At 59.4% G+C, this 21457-nt stretch overlaps 3 protein-coding genes across 4 annotated transcripts in view; 1 reads left to right on the top strand and 2 right to left on the bottom strand.

Annotated features, from left to right (window-relative positions):
* The window catches only part of NFKBID (nuclear factor of kappa light polypeptide gene enhancer in B-cells inhibitor, delta), a 7787-nt gene extending 6114 nt beyond the window's left edge, over positions 1-1673 (top strand). The window contains exons 10-12 of the mRNA XM_012651572.1: positions 82-198; positions 498-662; positions 1209-1673. Coding sequence (XP_012507026.1) covers positions 82-198; positions 498-662; positions 1209-1262 — 336 coding nt within the window. The 3' untranslated portion in view covers positions 1263-1673. The remainder of the gene's footprint in view (positions 1-81; positions 199-497; positions 663-1208) is intronic.
* Positions 1674-4035: 2362 nt separating this feature from the next.
* On the bottom strand, positions 4036-12982 carry APLP1 (amyloid beta (A4) precursor-like protein 1). Of its 2 annotated transcripts, XM_012651569.1 has the most exons (17): positions 12644-12982; positions 11582-11725; positions 10643-10775; positions 10328-10440; positions 9934-10067; positions 9637-9821; positions 9065-9195; positions 8627-8701; positions 7653-7811; positions 7446-7574; positions 6581-6680; positions 5698-5805; positions 5428-5454; positions 5170-5231; positions 4868-4930; positions 4594-4737; positions 4036-4490 (listed from the first exon to the last, which is right to left on the bottom strand). In XM_012651569.1, the coding sequence occupies exons 1-17, from the start codon at positions 12788-12790 to the stop codon at positions 4392-4394; spliced, it is 1953 nt and encodes a 650-aa protein (XP_012507023.1). In that variant the 5' UTR covers positions 12791-12982; the 3' UTR covers positions 4036-4391. The 2 variants fall into 2 exon arrangements, with proteins under 2 accessions (XP_012507023.1, XP_012507025.1); XM_012651571.1 differs by lacking the exon at positions 5428-5454.
* Positions 12983-13883: 901 nt separating this feature from the next.
* KIRREL2 (kin of IRRE like 2 (Drosophila)) lies at positions 13884-21433 on the bottom strand. Its single transcript, XM_012651520.1, has 15 exons — positions 21161-21433; positions 20790-20939; positions 20047-20196; positions 19727-19887; positions 19177-19327; positions 18816-18921; positions 18565-18713; positions 18221-18348; positions 18004-18136; positions 17623-17723; positions 17239-17458; positions 16674-16778; positions 16268-16371; positions 15908-15973; positions 13884-14854 (listed from the first exon to the last, which is right to left on the bottom strand). Exons 1-15 carry the CDS (start codon positions 21210-21212, stop codon positions 14519-14521), a joined length of 2112 nt encoding a protein of 703 aa, XP_012506974.1. The 5' UTR covers positions 21213-21433; the 3' UTR covers positions 13884-14518.
* Between the last annotated feature and the right edge of the window lie 24 nt (positions 21434-21457).

Below are 21457 nucleotides of genomic sequence, written 5' to 3'. Positions count from 1 at the left end.
GGGTATCTAAAGGCTCCTGGGTTCAGTGGGAGGGGCCTGGGTGTGAGGATTGATCCGACCTCTGCTTTCCTCTCCCCACAGGAGATCAAGAGCAACAAGACGGTTCTGCACTTGGCCGTGCAGGCTGCCAACCCCACCCTGGTCCAGCTGCTGCTGGAGCTGCCGCGGGGAGACCTGCGGGCCTTCGTCAACATGAAGGTGGGGGCCGAGGCCGGGAGGTGCAGATCGTGTGAGACATGGCGCAGAGGGGCAGTGAGGTGTTGGGGGTCCTGTGGGCTGTGGACGGGGAGGGGAGGATGTGTGGGATCTGTGCGTGGGAGGTAGACACAGACTGCGGGGAAGTGTGTGGAACAGGACGCGGCGGGGCGTGTGGAGTGTGGCTGAGAAGGGATTCGAGGGGGCGCGTGTAGGACGTGGACGGGGCAGAATGTGAAATACGGTGTGGAGGGCCTAGGCCGGCTGAGTCAGCCTGCTGAGCCCTCCCATCATTGTTCCAGGCCCACGGGAACACAGCCCTCCACATGGCGGCCGCCCTGCCCCCTGGGCCAGCCCAGGAGGCCATCGTGCGGCGCCTGTTGGCAGCTGGGGCGGACCCGACGCTGCGCAACCTGGAGAACGAGCAGCCCATCCACCTGCTGCGGCCCGGGCCGGGCCCTGAGGGGGTAAGCACCGAGCCTGGCTGCGGAGCGGCCTCTGAGCCAGCAGGGTGACTCCCCACTCCACCCAACCCTGACTTTAGAGGGTGACTTCTATCTCAGAAGGTGACCTCAACCCTTATCCAACCCTGACTTCCGTGTTTGATCCTTCACCCCAGTATGGTGACTCCTCTGACCCCTACCCCAACCCTGACCTCAATGTATGACCTGAATCTTGACCTCAAGGTGTGACCTTTGATCCCCAAGTATGACCCCTGGTCCCCTGCCCCTAACCCTGGGTCCTGACCTCAGCTGTGACTTCTGACCCCTCATTTCTTCCCTTCGACTCCCCTCGGTGCTAACCCCAGGGTGGGAACCCCCAGCCAGAGCACCTCTCCCTGCGCCCACAGTTCTGATTTGGAGTGACCCAGACCTTCACCTCCAGCCCAGAATTGACCCTGGACCCCTGGGCGTCACATCCCCCTGACCCCACCCAGCTTCTCCTGTCCAGCCCTGCCCCGCACGGCGCCTTCCCGCCTCCCAGGCCGCTCACTCTGCCTTGCCTTTCCGCAGCTCCGGCAGCTGTTGAAGAGGAGCCGTGTGGCGCCCCCAGGCCTGTCCTCTTAGGACTCAAACCCAGAACCTGGACTGATTTTCCAGTCCCCACCGTCCTGTGGGACAGCCAGCGTATGCTAATGTGCAAATCCATGATAATGTATGTGGAATATCCCGCCATTAGGGTCTTACATTAAAACCCCAAAATGGCTGCTGGGGGGTGAACAGTCCCCAATATTTGGGATGCTGACACCCCTCCCCCACCCACAAGGAGCCCTCTTGATGATTTCTGTGAAATCGAGGCCCCTTGATTGTTTCTGTGAAACACCTGGGCCCCTAACCCTGTCCTCACTGAGACCTTTTGGGGTTCTCTCCCCTAACTCAGCTCTTCATGCCCAAAAACCCAGATGTAATCCCCCTACGTGGTACTTGGAGCTCCTAAGATAGCTCCCGACCCTCCCCAGCTCCCACGCCCCTGGAGTCCTAAGCCAGAGACATAGGAAGGACCCGCTCAGATTAGGGATCGTCAGGTCCGCTGCTTTCCAGTTCAGAACTCACTGGGCCCTGTCCCAGACCTCCACATCCACAGCGAGTCCCTCCCCTAATCTGAATGAACATCCCTAAAACTTCTATTAAACTCGCTTTGGACTAGAACTGCTGTCGTCTGATCTCTGGGGACATTAATACAGGGGAGTGGCTGGGATACCCCACAGAGGACTCGGGTTTGACGCGCTTGCCTGGCTGGGGCGTGCAGCAGCCACTGTGGGTGCCAGGGCCACATCCCCTCCCCCTCGCCCCATGGACACACAGGGGCTGCCTGCCAGCGCCAGCACCTCAATCTCTGCCCGCGGGCGTTCTCAGACCTCTGGTGCTGCTCTGCTCTGCGTGCGAGCGTGGCAAGCCTTGAAAACCAGGGGTTCGTGCCCACGTCCTGCTCCGGCAGCCCTCGGCCAGGACTGATGGTGTATAAATACACCAGGCCCCTCCCCTCCCTGTTGGGATAACTCACAAGTGCACGTTCCCCAGCAGACTGGAGCTCCGGTTCCCGCGGTGGTGTGGGCGGATAAGATATCCTTTACTGGCTGCTTTCCCTTCCTGGCGTAGCGTCCCGCCTCCTCTGCAGGTGTTCCCCGTTCCTTCCCCATAAACTGGCCCTCAAACCCTTGCCTTGGCTTCTGCTTCTGAAGAAAACCACATTAAGACAGAGGACCTGCACAATGCACCCCTTCTCGTACTTGCACGCAGCCTCTGCTCTGGCTTCCATCCAGCTCTAATCACCCAGAAAGCCCTCTGACCCATCATGGCTCCCCTACTCAGATCCTCTCACGGACAACAAACTAGGTGTATTTTAGCTCACTTCAGGCACGTGCCAGTGTCTCTGCCCCAAAACTTAAGGCTTAAAGCAGCCCCATCTGGCTGGGTGTAAATTACCTATTGTTAGCCTGTTGATCAGTCCTGGTCGTGAAAACACAAAGGCAGCTTTTCCCCTGCTTGTGGTGTTGGCCACAGATTTCTGCTGGGCTCACCTGAGTGTGACTGAAGGTATACCCGGTAGCAGAATGGTGGTGCAAACTGAGTTCTGTAAGGAAGCTGTGGCATTGCATCCAACTTGCATCACGAAGGCATCTTCCTCCCAACACCTACCAGGTGTATATTTAATATACATGACCTGTATTTACATGTATGTATTATGAAGAGACACTGCTACCTCATAGGCCCTTTGGGAGAATTAGAAATAGGTGCTCCCTTCCCCAAGTCATGTCAGAAAAATCGTGTGATATACTGACATTATAATACAACTGACATAACACACACACACACACACACACACACACACACACACACACACACACACACAACACAACACATTACTGCCATCTGCTGGGAAGTTGTAAAAAAGCAGATCAAAGACAGCAGGTTAGCAAAGTAGGCAATGGGTGTGGGTGCTGGAGCCAGGCTTCCTGGGTTGAATTCCTAGTTCCGACCCTCCCTAGATGGTGACCTTGGACACGAGATATAACTTCTCTCTCTCCGTTTCCTAATCGATAGATAGGGATGGTCACAGTGTCTGCGCCAGGGGATGGAAGTAATGATTAAGGGCACCAATTCATGGAAAGCCCTTGGGTAGTGCCTGGCCCAGGGTGAACACTACATGAGTGTTTGCTGCTACAATGTTTTAAAATGTATTTAACAAACACTTGCTAAGTGACAGGCACAATTCTAACATCTCCACAAGCATCGACCCTTTTCATCCCTACAACTAGGCTCTTGGGACAGGTAACAGCATATGTAGAGGGCTAACTCCAGCATGTCACAAAATGGGACACGTGAGGGTATGAACTCTAACAGGCACCTGCAGACATCATATATCCCTCTATGGGACACATGACTGGAATTTTCATACCCCAGGGGGATTTTCTACGGACTCCCTAAGAAGGGATGAAGACTTCTGGGAATGGGAAGGGTGGTTCAAGATTCCCAGTCCCTCGTAGGGTTCGCGGGTTGGGGGGGATGCTGTGTGTGGTTGTATGTGGGGGCGAGCAGAGGGCAGCAGAAACTTGCCAGAGCCCAGCCTCCTTGGGGTCCATGCCGGTGGCCAGCAGATGGAAGGCGAGAAGTCCCGGCCCTTCAGCACCACGGAAAGCTCCTGTGTAGGCGCCAGGAGCCTACCCAAGGTCCCTGAGCCTGGCTCCCTGCGTGCCAGCTGGTCCTGCAGGCCCCTCCCAGATTCAAAGCTCCCTCATCCGGCTTAAAGAGGCGAAGGAGGTCTGGGCGGGATGGACACCCACGACCAGCTGTGATTACACACTCATTCCCCCATTCTCCCATAGAACACAGGATGGCCTGGTGGGGAAAAGGACTTTATTGGGATGTTAGTGGGGCAAACGTGGGAGGGTGAATTCCAGGGAACAACAGACACTGGGACCAAGATGACGGTCACCTTAAGGAGCAATAAATTAACTTGCAAAATAAATTAAGGTGAGGAGGTCCCATGTAGGGAGGCAGCTGGGAATATCTGGGGGCTTCTTAGGGATGGAATTTGGAAATGGAAAGGGGAAATAAGAATTTCCAGCCCCCTCACAAAGGGTGTGAAATTACCTTTTCAAGAGTCCCTCCCCCACCCTAGGCTGGGAGTTGGGGTTCTGGGGCTCCAGGAAGAGGGAAGGTCTGGGCTCAGCTGAAGGCATGAAGGGGGCCGGTTCAGGGTCGTTCCTCCAGGAAGCGGTAGGTGGGGTTCTCATAGCCATGCCGCTGCAGTTCCCGCAGCTGCTGCTCCTCCAGGCTCAGCATGGGGTCCACCTACAACCAGGGCAGGGGAAGGATAGTGGGGTGCAGGGACCTCCTGCAGATCTCACAGCCCACCTGTGCCCAGGCTCTGGAACCCTATCCTGGAGTGTCTCACCTCCACCACTCCGTGGCTGATGGCCCCGTAGGGCTTCTTCCTGCGCAGGAGCAGCAAGGACAGGACGATCAGGGAGCCCCCACCTGCTCCCATGATCAGCAGACCGGACACGGCCTCACGGGACACGCCTGTCCCGGCTGGTGCCTGCAGGGAAAGGAGATGGAGCAGAGGGCATCTTTCAGACTCACCAAGGTCCTGTGTGGCTTTGGGAATCGCAGCCTAGCTGCTGACCTCTGACCTTTCCCCCTGGCACCTGGGAAATTCACCCTCTTACCAGCTCGTCTCTCTGAATCTCCGATGAGCGGAAAGGAAAACCCCTTGGAACAGATGCATTCACCTGGGGGAGCAGGAGGTGTCAGAACCCCAGGGTTCTGGGCCCCAGCCTCCTCCTCCCCAGGGGCTCAAGAAGGTGTCCCCCAGCCTTCTTCTCTCCTAGAACCCCAGAGTCCGTGTCCTTGTCTCCCCTCTTCCCTCAGGCCGAGGAATCCAAACCCGCAGCACCCTCCTCCCCCAGCCCCAGCAGTCCAGGCCCTGTTGTTGTCCTCCCGCAGGAGCCCACAGGTCCAACTAACTTACCTTTCGCTCATACTGCTCCAGGGGGGACATCTTCTCTTTCCCAGGGGGTGCAGCATCTTGTTCTGTGGACCCCATCCCCAAGTCCTATCTCATTCTTGAGGGTCCAGAGGGGTGCTATCCCCCTGGGGAGGGGGCCAGAAAGCACACCGGACTCTATCCCAGGAGGTATGGGGTCCCCAGTGTTTGGACCCTTTTCCATTCTGGGTTCAAGGATTCAGTGGGATTTAGTGGCTGGGGTCTACTATGTGAGACACTCACCTTTTGGAAGAGTCATGGGGGTGTCTGCTGGCAGCCAGAGGAGGCAGGGCAGGTGGGGCAGTGAAGAGAGGATGGTATCGTCAACAAAAGGGTAGAGAAACATCCTCCCAGGGACCAAGAAGTAGCACCAAGGATCCTACAGAGGTCCCCCCGCCCCCGGTAACCTTGGACATTCCTCCCCGTCCTGCCACTCACTGTGGTGGCTAAGACACCCTCACACTTTAGGGGAAATGAGGTTTGGGGCTTCTTCCCCAAGTCTGGTTCACTCACCGTCCTTGGAATCTGGAGGCTGTGGCCTAGCCTTGTCCTCACTGCTGGCTGCAGGGGCGGGGGCTTCCAAGTCGCTGGGACCCAGGTGTTCAGAGTGGAGGAGCTCCTCTGGGGGAACATGCGGAAAGGTGGCCGAGGTGGTGAGCATAGGGACGCCACAAAACACAGCGGGGGGAGTAAAGGGGCATCCTAACAGCAGAGTTATTGGGAGACCACGCAGACGGCAGAGTCAGCCCCAAGCGTGGGCAGCTGTAAGTGTGACCTGGCAAAGTGGGGAGCTGGATGAAGTTTGAAGTTTCAAGAGTATGGCGTCCTTGAGTATCAGGAGGATTCGGGTTAGGTGTGGGATAGCTGGGAGGAAGTCACCATAGAGCTAGGCTGTGGTAGGTCACACTTTCTGGTATTCATGTTAGGCACCTCTGCTTGAATCTGGACTGGGTTTATATCTTACTTTAACCAATAAAATGTGAGCCCAAGCCTTAAGAAGACCCGGCATTTTGGGGAGCATGAACCACCACGTAGGAAGTCCAGCTACCCTGCTGGCAAGACCACGTGGAGAGGCTCCTTGGAGAAGAGAGGCCCGAGCCTACTTGGACAGGGAGAGAGGCCCATGTGTGCTGGAGCCCCAGTCCCCAGATGACCTTCTGGCTAAAGACAGCTGCACACCTGACTTCTGGCAAGACCACCAGAAGAACCGCTCAGCTGAACCCAGACCAGATGGCAGAATTATGAACAAAGAAAAATGGCTGTTCGTTTAAACCACCAAGTTTTGGGGTGGTTTGTTACATGGGGATAGATAACCAAAAGTGGGGAGGATTGAAGTTGGGGAGGCAAGGTCTTCCCTTGGAGGTCTGGAATGGGGGCCGGGGAGACGGGCACTCACCAATCTGGGGCCGCAGCTCCTGCGCCAAGTGGGGGTTCTGGTCCAGCAGGCCCAGGCTCTGGTTCATCCTCTCCTCGATCACACGCAGGTGGGTCTGCACCTGGTGGGGAGTGGGGATGAGGGATGAACTGGGTGGTGTGGGCTGGAGATAGGGAAACTGAGGTGGGATGTAGCAGGAATTCAACAGGGTCTGAGGAAAAGGAGTGGGTGCTGGGAAAAGCGGGGCTTGGGGGACAAGGTAAGTATAGGACACAGGAACATGGGACAGATGACAGGAAGTAGACACGAGGGGGGCAGGAGTGGCAGGACGTAGGGTCTGAGGAGCAGAAAGTGGGATCTCGGGGGTTCCCAAGACAGGGATGGGAGTGGAGGGTCATATAGAAATGACGTGGTTCAAGGACAAGATTTGCAGTTCAAGAGCACAGAACGGAGCATTCATGGACAGGAAGAAAACATCCAAGAAACAGGAATTAGAATCTGAGGGCACAGAACAGGGGTTCCAGGGAGAACAAGTGGGGTTTGGGAGAAGGGAGGACTGAGGGACAAGAACAGGGTTCAAGGCACAGGAAGGGGATTCTGGGGAAGGAGGAAGAATTCCAACGGACAGGAGGTGGGATCAAGGGACAGGAAGTAGGAATTCAAGGAACAGGAAAGGGGGTCCAAAGCCCAGTGTGGGGCGATGTTCCAGGGTCAGGAAATAAGGATCCAAGGGGAAGAAGTAGAAGAAGTGGAGTTGAGGGAATGGAAGGGGTCTCGCGGCAGAGAAGGGGGTGTTCCCGGGATAGAAAGGGGATCCAAGGGACAAGACGAGAGCCCGAGGGGCACGAGCAGCTGAGGGACTGGGGCGCGAGGAGCAGCCGGGCACCTGGAAGCGCATCTGCTGGGCCTTCTCGGGGTCCACCGCGGCCACGTGCTGGTAGTGCCGCAGCGTGTGCCTCTGCTCCTTCTGCTCCGCGCGCAGGTAGCGCCGCAGGGCCAGCAGGACGCGCTCCGCCTGTGGAAGGGACAAAGGCTGCCCAGGCCCGCCCCGGCCCTTCTCGCCCCCTGTTCTCCACCTCCACAGCCCCCACACCTGAGGCGGATCCCCTTGCAGCGCCGCCAGGAAGCCCTCCAGGGCAGCTCGGCGCTGGTCGTTGATAAGGGCGATGACGCGAGTGGCGTGGGTCTCCACCAGGCGCTGTCGCTCACCAGACACCTGCTCCTCCAGGGTCTGCAGAATGGACTGGAAGTGCTGGCAGGCGGGTGGGCACAGGATCAGGAGAGGGGAAGATGGGTCAAAGCCTGGGGCAGAGGCAGTCTGGAAAGGCAGGGCTATAGGGCCGCGTGGGGTGGGGTCCAATGGGCCCAGACCTGGGCAGAGCCCACCTGGGTCAAAGGAGACTGGAAGGGGTGGGCCACAGGGCCAGGTGGAGTGGGGGGCCCCAGGGAGCCAATCTGAGGGTGTAAAGTGTAAGATTGGGTGAGAACAATTTGGGAGCAGAACTGGCCATTTTAAGATGAAAGGAACCAAGGCATTTTAAGATGAAAGGAACCAAGGCATGTAGGGAAGGGAGGGCTCCCGGCCCGGGCAGGGTCAAACTGCACCTAAATGGGACCAGTAGGGGTGGGACCAAGAACTGGAACGGGGGCCAACCTGAGCGGCATCTTCATGGGGTAGGGCTGCACCAAGGTGAGGCTGAGAGAGGTGAGATTTGAGGGGAGGACCAGACAGAGGGCAGGGCCGACAGGGACATGAATGCACCAAAGAGAGACTGAGAGGGACCTGGCTACGTCTGCAGAGGGCCCAGCCTGGGAGAGGACTCCAGAGCCAGCCCTCGAGGCGGTCGGGTGAAGACAGGGCTAAACCCGGCCTATGTGAACGGAGCAATGTCAGGTCAGAAGCAGCCAAGAGGGACAGAGCCAGGGTAGAGGTGAGGCCAAAAGAGGCAGAGATAAATAGGAAGGTGTGGAACTGGGTGGGGTGGGACGTGTCCAGAGCCAGGCTAAAGCGGTGAGTGCACCAGGTGGCAGAAAGGCACAAGTAGGACCTGCTGGTGATTGTCCTACCTCATTCAGGGCCTGTCTGTCGGCTTTGGGCAGGTTCTTGGACTGGTTGTCCGCCATGGCCCATTCACGCATCACCTGGCAGGGAGGGGAGCTTCAGGATCTCAAAATCCACCCTGATGCACCTGGCGAGTGCCCCAATCCCTCTTCAAGACTTTGGAGGCTCCAGATCCCTTAAGTCCCATTGGCTCTTGGGTTCCCAAGAGGGAAGACCCAGAGGAGTTTAAAGAGGAAGAGTACCACGGACCAGAGCTCCTATAGAGTCTGGTGGCATCTCAGAGGAATTCTAGGTGGGTCAGGGATCCTGGTCATCTTAGTGGGTGGTGTTGAGGGCTTAGGGTCGAAGGAGGCTTGGGGAACCTTTGGAGGTAGTTTTAAAGTGTCCCTGGTATTCCGGGAGCTCTGTGGTATGGGGAGTCTTAGGGTCCCCAGTATCATCACCTCATTAATCTGGCGCATCCTACGCTCCTCCAGGTCCATCTTGGCTCTCAGGAACCCCTCATGCTCACTGATTTCCCCAGGCATGCCGAAGTAAACGTCCACACCATCTGTGGGCCTTGGGGTGGGGGTGACTGCAAAACCAGGGATCAGGAGGTCAGCCTGCAGCCCACCTCCAGGTCACCTTTTCTACCGGGAGAGCTACATTTCCTGGAGCGCGCTGGAGACCATCGTGCATCCGGTTTAACCATAGCAGCTGCCTGGCATCATGGGAGATGTGATTCTGCACCAGGCTGTTCTTGAAAAGCTTAGGAACCCATTACACCATCTGCTAAGCTTTCCCCAAATGATCCTGAGGATCTACCAAGTGGCTCCTCCACTTACAAGCACCCCCAAACCACCCTGTCCCTTTGCATTCTTCACGGGTGAGTCCCGCCTCTTCTGCTGCATCCAAAGCCACTCCCATCTTCTATTCCCTCCCGTTGGGCTTCTCTCCCATAGGCCCCACACCAAGGCTCCCCCTGATCATTTTCCCTCCCTGGTGGAGAGGCCTGGGGGTTCAGAGACTGTCTCACCTTTGCTGACCGCTGCCGGGGCATGGGAGCTCGGGAGTGGGACTCTTTCCTCCTCCTCTTCCTCTTCGGCCTGTGGGGGCTCCACGAAGTAATCGTCTACTGGCTGTAGGAAGGATTCCTCCTCTTCCTCGTCCTCACCCCCCTCTACTCTTCCCCCCAGGGGCCATGACCGGGTGGAGGGGTCACTGAGGGAGCAGGAGAAGACCCAGGCAGTAAGAACCCAGGCCCAGGCCCCCAGGTTCCCATCCCCTGCCTCAGGAGCCTTGGGATGGGCATGGAGGATTCCCTTCCACTCACCCAACTGCTGTCCCCGATGGGTCGGGGGTCACTGGAGGAGGACAGCACACATATTCCACACCTCGGAACCGATCTGAGCCACAGGGCAAAAGCATGCCCGAGCCATGCAGGATGAGGCCCTGGGAGCTGCAGGCCTGCAGGAAGAGTGGACCCAGATGCCAGGATTCTGGGGCAGGAAGGGGGAGACGGGGCCAGACCCAGGTCTTGGGGGAGGATGAGGCTGGGAGCCTGGATTCCCGGTTCTGGAGGAAGGGGTTAGGGCACGGAATTCCTAGATCCCAGCGGGAAGAGGGGACTAAAGACCCAGACTCCTCAGTCCTGGTGGAAGAGGGTGTTAACGGCCTGGACTCCTGGGTTTGGGAGGGGGTGGGGGCAGGTGGGCCGAGGTTCTGACCTCCTGTGCCTCCTGATGCCTCCGGGTTGAACTCTCGCACTGGTCCATGCGTTCCTGGTGCAAGAACCGGCAGCCTTCAGGCACCAGCAGGGCCTCGCTCACAAACTCACCAGCTGGGGAATGGGGGACAGCAGGGTGAGACCCTCCCACAGCCACCAACCCCACCCTCCTCAGAATCCAGATGTTTTATCCTCAGAAGCTTCTCTGCCCCGCTTGGGATCCAGGTACCCAGCCCCCTAATGTGGGCCTGAGGCAGGACCCCCCCCCCCCCAAGAAATTTCCTCCTCCGTTCCCTTCTCCCAGCCTGTGACTCACGCAGGCAGCGGAAGGGCACAACCTGGTGGTGGGAGTGGGCACAGTGGCCGCCCCGGGAACCCCCACACCAGCGCTCCACGGGGATGGCCTGAGCAGCCTGCTCCACGCGTGCAATCTGCAGCTCCGGATACATCTGCGGGTACGGGTGGGGGCCATCAACCCACTGCCCCGTCCCTGCCAGCCACCCCTCTCCGTTGGCCATGGCTCTTTTCAAGGCTCTGATATTCATAAGAACATCTCCCTAGGCCCTGCTTCTCCCTAGAACCATCCTTAGCTGTCTAAGACCCTCGTGCCCATTGGCCATGCCTCCTAGTAGCTCTCCCTTAAAAGTCCCGCCATCCTTGCCCTCCCTCTTTTCCTGTCTACTTTCTTTATGAAGGCCCCTTCACCTGCCCATAAACTCAACCTCTCTAAACCCACCTCCCCATCACGACCCCCTCCCCCATCAGGTTCATATTCCCATAGGTCTCACCCTCCAAGCCCCGCCTCCTTCTCTGTTTGGCCTCTCGGTAAGTGTCCCTTCTGTCGCGTTTCATAGCCAAGCCTCCTAGCTACCCCCCCACTCCCCGCTCTCATTGGGCTCCACCCCTTTCCGCGTCTTGGGGGTCCATAAAGTCTCTTTTTGTCTTAGGCCCGCCTCTCCTTTGGCCACTCCCACCTATACCTCTACTCCTTGCAAAGCCCACCAGATTGCTAAAGCCCGCCTCTTCTCTGGCTATCTTCCTTAGCGCGGTTCCCCCCCTTCCCTGACTCAGTTTCTCAAAAGAGGTCGTGCCCTAGCCTAGCTTCTCCTCTTCGTTGGCCACGCCCCCCAGCCTCCCGCACTGTCTTAGCTCCCTCTTCGCCCTGGACCACGCCTCTTGCAAGTCTCCGGTTAATGGTCGACCCCGCCCCACCTTGGACCCGCTGACCACGCCCCTCCTGCTGGGCCCCGCCCACCTGTCTGCAGTACTCCAGCGCGCGCTGCGGGTCCCTGAGACAGCGCCGCGAGCGCTGAGGGTCTGGTTCCCAGCGGCCGGTGCGCAGGTCCCGGTGAAGGGCTACGCGCCCGCATAGTCCGGCCACCTGGGCCGACCCCGGGACCTGGAGGTGGAGGCGGAGGGGACAGTGAGGGCCCGGGGGACGTTGGCATGAGGGTTCTCTGGTCTACGGCTCCCTAGGACCCAGACATTCAGACTCCCAGCACCGACCCCCTCCCCCAAGGACCGCGCCCCCGCCCCCGTGGAGGCACCGTTCCCTGGGAAACAGCTCCCATAGGGCGGGGGCGCCCCAGCTCTCCTGTTGCTATAGCAACCTGGGTGCCCCCCCCCCCGGATTCTTTCGGCCTTGTTGCTGCGGAGACAGGCTCCGCCCACACTCCAGCGTAGAGACGCTGGAGCCCGAAGGGGTTAAACCTGAATCGCGGAGGAGGCGGCCAGAACCCAGGCGTTCTGGCCCCTCCTCCCTCCATCCCTAGCACCGGCTCCCATTGCAGGGTGTAAAGACGACAAGGCCTGGCTTCAGGGCCCTGCAGGCCTTGACACCAGGTCCTTGAGGACTGGGGAGCTACATCCTGTTTGGGGTTGGAAGTGTCCGCAGGCCTGGACTCCTTGGTCCTGGGGGCCTTCGAGGGCTCTCATATGGGTCCAGAGGATGCAAGGGGCCTGGATTCTTAGATCCAAGTGCCTCGCTGCCTGGTGGGTACAATGTTCAGGTGGGAAGCGGCTGGGGCCGAGTCACCCAGGGTGAGAGGGTCTGGAGGTGGGGCTGGACTTCTGGGACCAGGGCTTCTGGAAAAGCCAGTTGGTATCCCGGGGGTGGGAGAGGGCTGGGACGTCAGATGGTGCGGGAGCTGGGGCCTGGAATTCTGGGTTCACGAATGCCTAGTGCCGTTAGGGGCGCCTGGGGGCTGGTCACCTGGCTGGAAAGATCGAGCTTTCTGCCCAGGACAAGCCCGCGGCGGGGCCCCCGAGGCCCGGTCCCGCCCCTTCCCCCACCCCCCAGGACCCGGCCGGGCCTCACCTCGGCGGCGCCGGGGCTCCCGCCGGCCAGGCTCCCGACGGCGAGCTGCGCGCGCAGAAGCAGCAGCACTAGCGGCAGCAACAGCGGCAGCGGCGGCTGGCCCGGGCGGCGACCCAGACCGCGCGCGGCTGGGCTGGCGGGCCCCATATCCCGGCCCTCGCGCCCTCACGTCCCCTGCACTCCCGCCCGGCCCGGCCCCAGCGGTGACAGGAGCTTCCAGCGCCACCGCCGCCGCCGCCTCCTCCCGCCGCCCCCGGGCTGCGCCGGCGCCGCCAGCCCCGCCCCGCGCCGGCCCCGCCCTCCTGGCCAGGACAATAGCGTGGCGGCTCTGCGCAGAGTGGAGCAGCTCGGGAACCCCGGGTGGGAGCCGGCGCCGGGCCCCCGCCCCTTGAGATTCCAGGCGTCCCACCCCATGAAGAGCCGAGCCAGGAGTCTGGGTCATGGGCTGCGCCGCTGTGGATTTGGGGTCCTCCCTCAGGACTCTCACCCCAGCTCTCTCCTCCCCCAGACCCAGACACCCACGATCGGCTTTGCGCTTTGTCCTGCTCCAGGGACTCCAGTACTACAGCCTTCCCCCGCCCGCAGCCCCCTCCTTCAGATCAGGGAGTCTGGGCCTCACGCCCCTTCTCCCTCCGGCCCGCGAGTTCAGTCTCCCTGCTTCCTAAAGCTCCCGGGGGTCTGGACCTTTAACTCCTAGCTCGAGGGTCCATAAACCAAAGCCCCCAGGCCCTTTCTTTAAGGATGACCTGAGTCAGGTCCTGATGGGCGCACCAAGGACCCAGCACCTCAGGACAAGTGTCTAGACACCCCTCCCCTTGCTCTAAGGACCAGGGGATTTCTGTTTTCTCACCCCTAGTCTCCCGCCACCACCTCCCCTTCAGAGCTCACTGGTTTGTCTCAATTAAGAGTGTAGAATTCTGTATTCCCCAGGCCAAGTGGGGCAGCCTTGTCCTGTGTGTGCAACTGTGTGGACATCTATATGTGTGTCTGTGTGTACACGTGTGTCGTGGCTGTTTCTGTTTACGACTCTGTGTAAGCATCTATGTGTGTTTGTGTAAGATGTATATTAAAACAGCCTAGAGTGCTAAACAGGTAGCAAAGGCTGAGCGGTGGCTCATGGTTTTGCTCCTATGGCACCTCATAGGTAGGGTAAAGGAAGGACCTTGAGACACATTTGACGGACCCCTTCCTTGATGAAGGGTAATAATGCCAGGAGAACCCCTAAGGCACATTTGCCTCTTTGACTTTTTTTTTATTAAACATAAATATTCTTGTCCCCAGCTTCCCCTTCACCTCCACAGTGACAGTTCTCACCCTATGCTCACTTCTTGGGTCCAGTTCTTTCTGAGTCTTTAAGGAAAGCGGAAGAAATCAAGATGGTGGCCATCTGGGGTTCCCAGGGAGTGAACGGCCATTTTGGCTGCACTTCCACTGGCCAAGCAAAGTGCCCCTCAGGGAGCAGCACCGGGGCAGGGTGGGGTCTGCCCTCTGTCTTGATCTGCCCTGTGCTACCTTTCTTCTCAACACAGGTGGTTATCTTGAAATATCTCCTTTCAGTGACTAGAAAGAACTTTCATCCCTGCCCCTAACTCCCATCACCCCTTGTTCCCATCCCTTACAAAGGGCCTATCTGCCATCTTGAATGTCTCTTACACAGGGGAATGGTGGGCGCAGTGGCTATCTTGCTCCCACTTGGGGCATCCTCTTTGGCTGAGCTGACTGTACACCAACGATCCTGACAATTGTAATGGTCTTTCCCTCCCCCAGTGTTCAGCTTTGGAGGTGTAAGGTCGTCAACTTGTTCTGGTTCCTCAGAAATCAGGACAACCCATCATGGCAAGTTGAAGATCCCAGGACTCTTCCGTTGGAGAGAAGTCACACATGAGTCTGCAGACGCTGGTGGCTGGGTGTGGGGAAGGCAGCATATGGGAAGGGGGGAGTCCCAGGGGCGAGATCTGGGGGTCCAAAGGAAGTGGGTTTGAGGTAGCTGGTGAAAGCTCGAGGGTGAGGTGTGGTGAGGTAGCCTGCCCAGGCTCGGTACAGTCGGCAGGGGGGGACCATGCCCAGGTGCGGGTTGAAGTCATAGAAGGTAGGGGTCCCTGGGGGCCCGAGGGGGGATGGGGGTGGCAGGAAGAGGCCTCCTCCAGGGGCTTCGCCAAGGCTCAAGCTCACACTGACCCCTCGGACCTTGTAGTAGCCATTGGTTGGATCCTGCGGGGACAAATAGGACTTGGTAAGGCAAACGAGTGTACAGGGCGTGAGGGTCACTGATGGAGAGACGCACTGAGATAGAGCCAGACCAAGAGGGACAGAAAGAAACAGGAGCCGGCAGAGACACAGAGACAAAGAGACAGACACAGACCAGCAGAGAGACAAAGTGAGACAAAGAACAGTGACAAGAGACAAAGGGACAGAAGGAGATAGGCAGAGACAGAGGTGGAGAGAGATAGGCCTGTTAAGGGCTGGCAGTGCGGCAGAAGATGCAGAGAGGACAGGAGAGAATCATTCATCTGCCCAACAGCCCCTAGACTTTGATCTTGTGTCGTGCCCTGTGACGCTGCTAGAGACATGTCTGTCCCCAGGAAAGACCCGGACTCTGTCCTCATGGAGATCCCAGGCCAAGGGCAAAAGACAAATTGCCACACAGAGCCCAGAGGCGTCAAGGCTGCGACTGGGGAAAGCACAGGCAGGGTGACCAGGCAGTGATGAAAGAAACATGGGCTTCTGGGAACAAGAACTATCTGAGCTGGCAGTGGAGGAACAGAGGGGGACATTGGGTAGACACGGGAAGGAAGGTGGGAGTGTTTCAGGCCAGAGGAGAGAGAGGACTCTGGTCTAGGGGTTCAATGGGGCTGTCCCGAGATGGGATCCCAAAGGAAGGACAGGTTTGGGGAGATGTGCGGCCAGTGTAGAACGTGGTGGGTGGAAGGGGTCTATGAGGGGGCAACCAGGGAGAAGCATCCAGAAGGTCTGAAACATGACCGCGATGGGGAAGGCACAGGCGGAGTGAACCCCAGTCTGGGGCTCAAGGGAGAGGAGCTAAGGCTGGGACAGACACTCGGGCATAGTGGAGCTGGGCGAGATGGCCCCGGATGCAGGAGGAGGGGACTGGAGGGGGAACTGGAGGATGGGGGCTCAGGGCGTGGCTTTGGGGATCCCTGGGTCCCAGTTCTGGGGCAAGAGAAGGAAAAATGAGGGGACAGAAGTGGGAGAGAGTTGGAGACACAGTGAAGGGGGCCCCTCTCCTCCGAACACAGCACTCGCCTTGGTCTCCAGAGCCCCTTCCTCATCCTGAACCGGGTCACTGTGGTCGGTGAGCACCATGGGGCCCTGGGGTGGGGAACACAGTGAGACGGAGTGGTCAGAGGATCCTCCTGTGGCAGAGCCAGGCCCCAAGGACCTTCAGCCCACCCCTGGAGGCGGGAGGGACTGAGAGCACCCGGGAGCTGGGGACCGGACTCCGCGCAACAGGAGGACCCTGGAGACACAGTGGGCCTAGGGAATAACTGGGTCAGGGCACATTTGGACATGGGGGCATTTGGGACTCCCTATTTGAGTTTGCCTGCTGGCTTGGGACTGGGTTATTATTTGGGTCTAGAGGCACTGTCGGGTCTGGCATCCTACCTGGTCCTCGTGGCTGCCTGTCTCCTCCTGCTCGGGGGCCCGAGAACTGGAGCCGTCGCTGCTGCCTGGGATTCGCACCATGTTCTTCTGCTCTGAGAAAGAGCCTGAGGCCCAGACAGAGAGGGGCGGAGGTCAGCCATGGGGTCTCAGCTTGTGGATAACAATAAGCGGGAGGAGAGAGGGCCGAGCGGATGGGGTGGGGGCAGTGGGGGACCAATAAGAACGCTGGGAGGGTGAGGAGCATGTCCCCGAGGAGACCCAGAGCCTGAAGGTGAGCCAGGCCCCGCGCAGGGCTAGAGATGGGACTCGGGCCGGGTCCCAGGGCCAGACCCAGACACTGCGGAGGGCATGTGTGGGGATGGGGGTTTGGGGAGTTGGGGGGCTGGGACGGGGCGCAGGCACTGACCCTTGCCATAGCACCAGCAGCAGAGGGTCACCCCAGTGATGACCATAAGGAGAGTCATGGCTGCCGCGGCCACTCCGGCCACAATCCGCACAGTGGGCAGCAAGTCTGCAGGGAGTAGAGGGGGCATCCTGAGAAGGAATTGGGGGATGGGGGCTCAGGGCTTGGCTTTGGGGATCCCTGGGTTTGCCAAGTTTGAGGATTCTCAAGGTTTGTAGTCCCCTCGTTCAGGGTTTAAGGGCGCATGAATTTGGGGTCCCACAAGTTTGAGAGTACTCGGTTTAAACTCCCTGTCTGGCAGTCTTAGAGTTTGAGTTTGTACTTTGCAATTCCCCAGTTCCCTTCCTTGGGGCCCTAACCGTGAGGGGTCTCTCAGTTTAGGATTCTGTAGTTGAGGGAATTTATTGTTTTGGGGTCTTGGGATTCAATGAATCCATGGTTTTGAAGCTCCCAAGGTTTGGGGGCTTATGCATTTGCAGGCGGGAGGTTTGGCAGCACTGGGTTTGGGGATCCCTATACATGCGGGGTTTGGAATCCCCAGATGTGGGGTGTTCCAGCGGGGTCTCACCTCTACGGCCCAGGCTGACTCTGGTGCCTCCCTCACCCAGCCTGTTCCGGGCACTGCAGTTAAAGCCCCTGCTAAAGTCGGACTCCTGGGTCCCCGAAATGTGTAGCACAGAGATCAGGCCTGGACTCTGCCCCCCACGGCCCTCGGGGGCCGGGAATGTCTCCACCAGGAATCGCCCCTGGGACCCCGCCGCCAGGAAGCCCTCATCCCAAGACCAGACCTGGGGGCACAAAGAGGGAAGGCATTGAAGAGACTGGGGACGGAGGGGAGAAGCGGGTGGGATGTCGGGAAAGTCAGAGATGGTCACAGCAGTTCGGAGGTCCGGGTGAGAGGCCAGGGATCACGGCTGGATGACGGGTCATGGTAGGGGCGACATCTCCTTACCACGGCTTCTGGGGCCGGAGAGGCGAAGACTAGACACTGGAGGCGGGCGGGGCCGCTCAGGAAGGCGGGCGCGGAGTGCAGGGCGGTCACCACCGGCGGAGCTGCGATGGACGCGGCGGGTCACCGAGAGGAGAGGTCTCGCCCTCCCCCAGGCCATTCTCAGCAACGCGGGACCAGGCCTGGGCACTCGCGTCCAACCCCAACCGCCAGGGCCACGCCCCTCGACAGACTCCGATCCCCCAAAGCCTCGCCTTCAAGGGGTCGGGCTCCAATCGCCAGGCCCCGCCAGGTCTCGGCCTCCTTCAAGGCCACGCCCACTTCCACCCGCTCCCCTCCGCGTCCCGGGACCCGCCAGGTCCCCTGCAAAGCCCGCTTTCTCACCGTTCACAGTCAACCTCGCTTCCGCGGCGCCACCGCCCAGGCCCGGGAGCCCCGGCGCAGCCCTGCACACGTAGTCGCCCGCGTCCTCCGGCCCCACCGACGGAAGACGCAGCGCGGGCCCGGAGCCCAGCACCTGGGACAGGGGGAGGGCGTCAGGGCCGGGACTTTGAGAGGAAGCCGGGCCCACCGCCAGCCACTGCCGCTGATGGGGCTTCACCTGCGAGCCACCGCGGCGCGTCCAGGTCACCCGTGGGGGCGGGTTCCCGCGCCAGGCGCAGCTGAAGGAGGCGTCTCCCCCCACGTCCACGGACACCGGCTCTGGCTTTGCCTGCAGAATCGGCCCAACTGGAGGCAGGAGAGGAGGGGTCGCTTGAATGGGGTGGCGGAATGAAGCCCCTGTCCCGGGATCAGCCCCTCGGAAGCACTGCATCCTCAAAGGCCCAGGTCCGCCACGCTCCGCCTGCTAGTTGTCTGCGGCACGCCCGCGCCCGCACGCCTAGGCCCCGCCCCGGCCCCGCGTTTCCCTCCCGCCCATCGCGGCCGCGCCCCGGCCCAGCTCACACAGCACGTCCAGCGCGGTGCTGCGGTTGGCGCTGCCCACGGCGTTGCTGACCTCGCAGGACACCGGCTCGGTCAGGAAGGAGGCGTCTGCCAGGACCTCCAACATGGGCCCTCGGGCCCCGAGCACCGGGGAGCCTCCCTTCGCCCATCTGAGGAGGTGGTGGCGCTGTTAGTGTTGTCTCCCCTCCCCGGCACACCCACTCTGGTCCCAGCCCTCCCTAGGCCCGCTGAGACCTGGTCATTGTCCTCACCTGTAGCCGGTGACAGGAGGCTGGGCAGTGGCCTGGCACAGGAAAGTGACTTTCTCTCCTTCCTGCACAGTCTGTGGCTCAGCAGACAGAGTCACCTCTGGCGGGTCTTTTGGAGTGGGACAATGGTCAGCGGGGCAAGGACCATGAACACCTGCATTGCTGTCCTAGGAAGCCAGTGCCTAGTGCCTCTGTTCCAGGAGTCTGGGTCCCTAGTGCCTTCTTTCCTTTGAGTCAGAAGTCTGGGCTTCCCGCTCCCAGTTTCCCCAGGTACCCCCGTGTGCCAGCCTTCTGTCCTCTCCTGCTCTCCCAGATCCAGGGGTCCAGGCCCACACCCCTCTGTCCCAGGGCCGGCTGCACTCACACTGCAGACTCAGCGTAATAGCTGTGTCCCTCCCCACAGGTAGGGCCTGGCTCTGAGCTCGGCAGACCAAGGTGGCTCCATCATCACGTCTGGAAGGGGTCAAGGATAGGGTGCTCTCCATTGACCCAGTGGTCCCTTCCTTTGGCACGGTCTGGAGGTGTGGATAGTAACAATGAGTTTATGTGCACTTAAAGAGCGCTTACTATGTGTCAGGCACTCTTCTAAGCATTTATGGGTATTACTTTCCTTAATCCTCACAATTACCCTATCAGGCGCATACTATTATTGTCCTCATTGTACAGATAAGGAAACTGAGGGTCAGGGAGGTTAAATAATTTACTCAAGATGAATCAACTAGCAAGTGGCTGAGCCTTGATTTGAACCAGGTAGTCTGGCCCTGAAGTCTTTACCCTGAATCATATTCCAAGGGGCGCCAACCTTTGAACCCCTGCCCTCCCATGCCCTCTTCTTTTCTGGATGAGTCTGTGGTCAGAGTGGGCCCCAAGTGTTCCTGAATGAGCAAGGGCTTGCACAGGGATTTGGACCTGACCTGGTGGAAGGTGGTCCCATCCAACTGGATCCCATCTCGGAACCACAGCAGCTCAGGGGTGGGGCGGGCATCCCCACGGCTTCGACAGGTCAGGTTCGCAGGAACTCCAGCAACCAGAGACACAGAGGGGCCTCCCAGCACCAGAGGGGGTTCTGGGGGGACTGCAGGGTGGATCTGGGGTCAGAACTGGATCCTGGGCTGAGACACTAATCTTCTCAGCTCCAACTGACCACTGCCCTGGGCTCCCTGGACTCTGATACTCCCAGCTAGCATTGGCTGCCCCCCTGGGCTCTCTGGGGACAGGTAGGCTGGGTCCTCACCCAGTATGTGCAATTGGGCTGGTCGAGAGCGAAGTCCTGCTTGTGTAGCCTGGCATTCATACCATGCTTCATCCTCGAGCTCCACAGGCCTAATGTGGAGATCATGATGGCCACTGGCTGCATTCCCTGATATCCAGTACCGGGACCACCCTGGCGTCAGGAAAGACACAGTCACACCGTGGTTTTGAGTTCCTGGCCTCAACCCTCTATCCGCAGACACCCCCACACCAGAAACTGGCCCACACGGTTGGTGGTAAAGCATTATTAAAAAGTGTGTCCTGGGCCCAGAGAGACTCTTACTCCCTCCCAGTACAGAGTCACTCAAATGTGGGGTGATGAAGTCAGAAAGGAAAGCAGGAGGATGATTGCCATAAAAGTTAGGTGAGATGTTACCTCTGGGGTGAGGAGCAGGAGGGCTGTGACCCAGGAAGGAAATAAAGAGGGCCTGTGGGAGGGCTGGCAACGGACCTGGTTATTGGCTGCATAGGTGTCTACTTACTGTGGCAAATCTTCCATTTATGTTCATTGCACTTTTCTGCATTTACATACTATTTTACAGTAAAATAATCCCAAACTCTATGGGTCACCCCCAAAGAAACAGCTCAAAAATCAGGACTCCCAAATGTTTACCCAAGCCCATCAATTTCCCAAACTCGGAAATGTCAAAATAGAAACTTCAGGAATAGCTCAAGCCCAGCAGCACCCAAGAGCCAGCCCTGCCTGAATGGAGAGCACGGCCTCACCTGGCAGGTCCCGTTCGCCCCCTAGAGCCAGCCCGTCCTTGGTCCACTGAACCAGCCCCCCGTACGCGCCCAGAGCGCAAGGCAGCCGGGCCTCCTCCCCCAGCAGCACCACTAGGTCCTCCGGCTGTTGCAGGAAATGGGGCGACATGCCTAGGAGAACGGGGCAGCAGAGCCGAGCTTAGCACACGCAAGAACCCCCTCTTTCAGGACCCAGGAGTCCAGTTCCCAGCCCCGCTTTCCCTCAGGCTCAGAAGCCCAGGCCTCCAGAGTTCTCTTCCCCCAGCCCCAGGATCCCCCAACCTCTCTTCCCTAGTAAAGTGACAGCCAGCCAACACCGCACCCCCCATTCGTCCTCTCCCCTCTCGCGGTACCTGCGCGCCCTCTGAAGCAGAACAGGAGGACAAGCAGGGCAGGGACCAGCATCCTGGGTGTGTGTCCCCCGAGGTCCACGAGATTTGCAGTTGCGCTGGCTTTCCTGCCAACTTCTGCCTCGGAAGCGCGCTTCCCACCACCCAGGCCCGGAGCCCCCTTCGCGCTCCACTCGGCCCCGGGCTGGAAGACTCCGGGAGCCCCCCAAGTCTTCTTGCCCGCAGCCCCAGACGCTCTGAAACGCCTGCCCGTTGCGCGCGCTCGGTCCCCGCGAGGCCCGGGGGTGCCCATCCCGCTCG

The sequence above is a fragment of the Propithecus coquereli genome, unplaced genomic scaffold (genome assembly GCF_000956105.1).
Source record: "Propithecus coquereli isolate 6110/MARCELLA unplaced genomic scaffold, Pcoq_1.0 Scaffold358, whole genome shotgun sequence".
Lineage (NCBI taxonomy): Eukaryota > Metazoa > Chordata > Mammalia > Primates > Indriidae > Propithecus > Propithecus coquereli.
Note: the sequence above shows the minus strand (reverse complement) of the source record. Positions and strands in the feature narration are given on the sequence as shown.

Bases quoted from the DNA above. Each gene is read 5' to 3' on its own strand.
- APLP1 (XM_012651569.1), bottom strand. From the start codon at position 12,790: ATGGGGCCCGCCAGCCCAGCCGCGCGCGGTCTGGGTCGCCGCCCGGGC. The intron at 4,931-5,169 runs GTAAGTTAGTTG...CTGCTCCCCCAG, and splicing joins TGGAGCAGTATGAGCGAAAG to GTGAATGCATCTGTTCCAAG. The intron at 4,491-4,593 runs GTGAGACACTCC...CCCTGGTTGTAG, and splicing joins TCAGCCACGGAGTGGTGGAG to GTGGACCCCATGCTGAGCCT.
- KIRREL2 (XM_012651520.1), bottom strand. From the start codon at position 21,212: ATGCTGGTCCCTGCCCTGCTTGTCCTCCTGTTCTGCTTCAGAGGGCGC. The intron at 20,197-20,789 runs GTGAGGCCGTGC...TCCTGACGCCAG, and splicing joins GGGCGAACGGGACCTGCCAG to GGTGGTCCCGGTACTGGATA. The intron at 19,888-20,046 runs GTGAGGACCCAG...TCCACCCTGCAG, and splicing joins AGCCCAATTGCACATACTGG to TCCCCCCAGAACCCCCTCTG.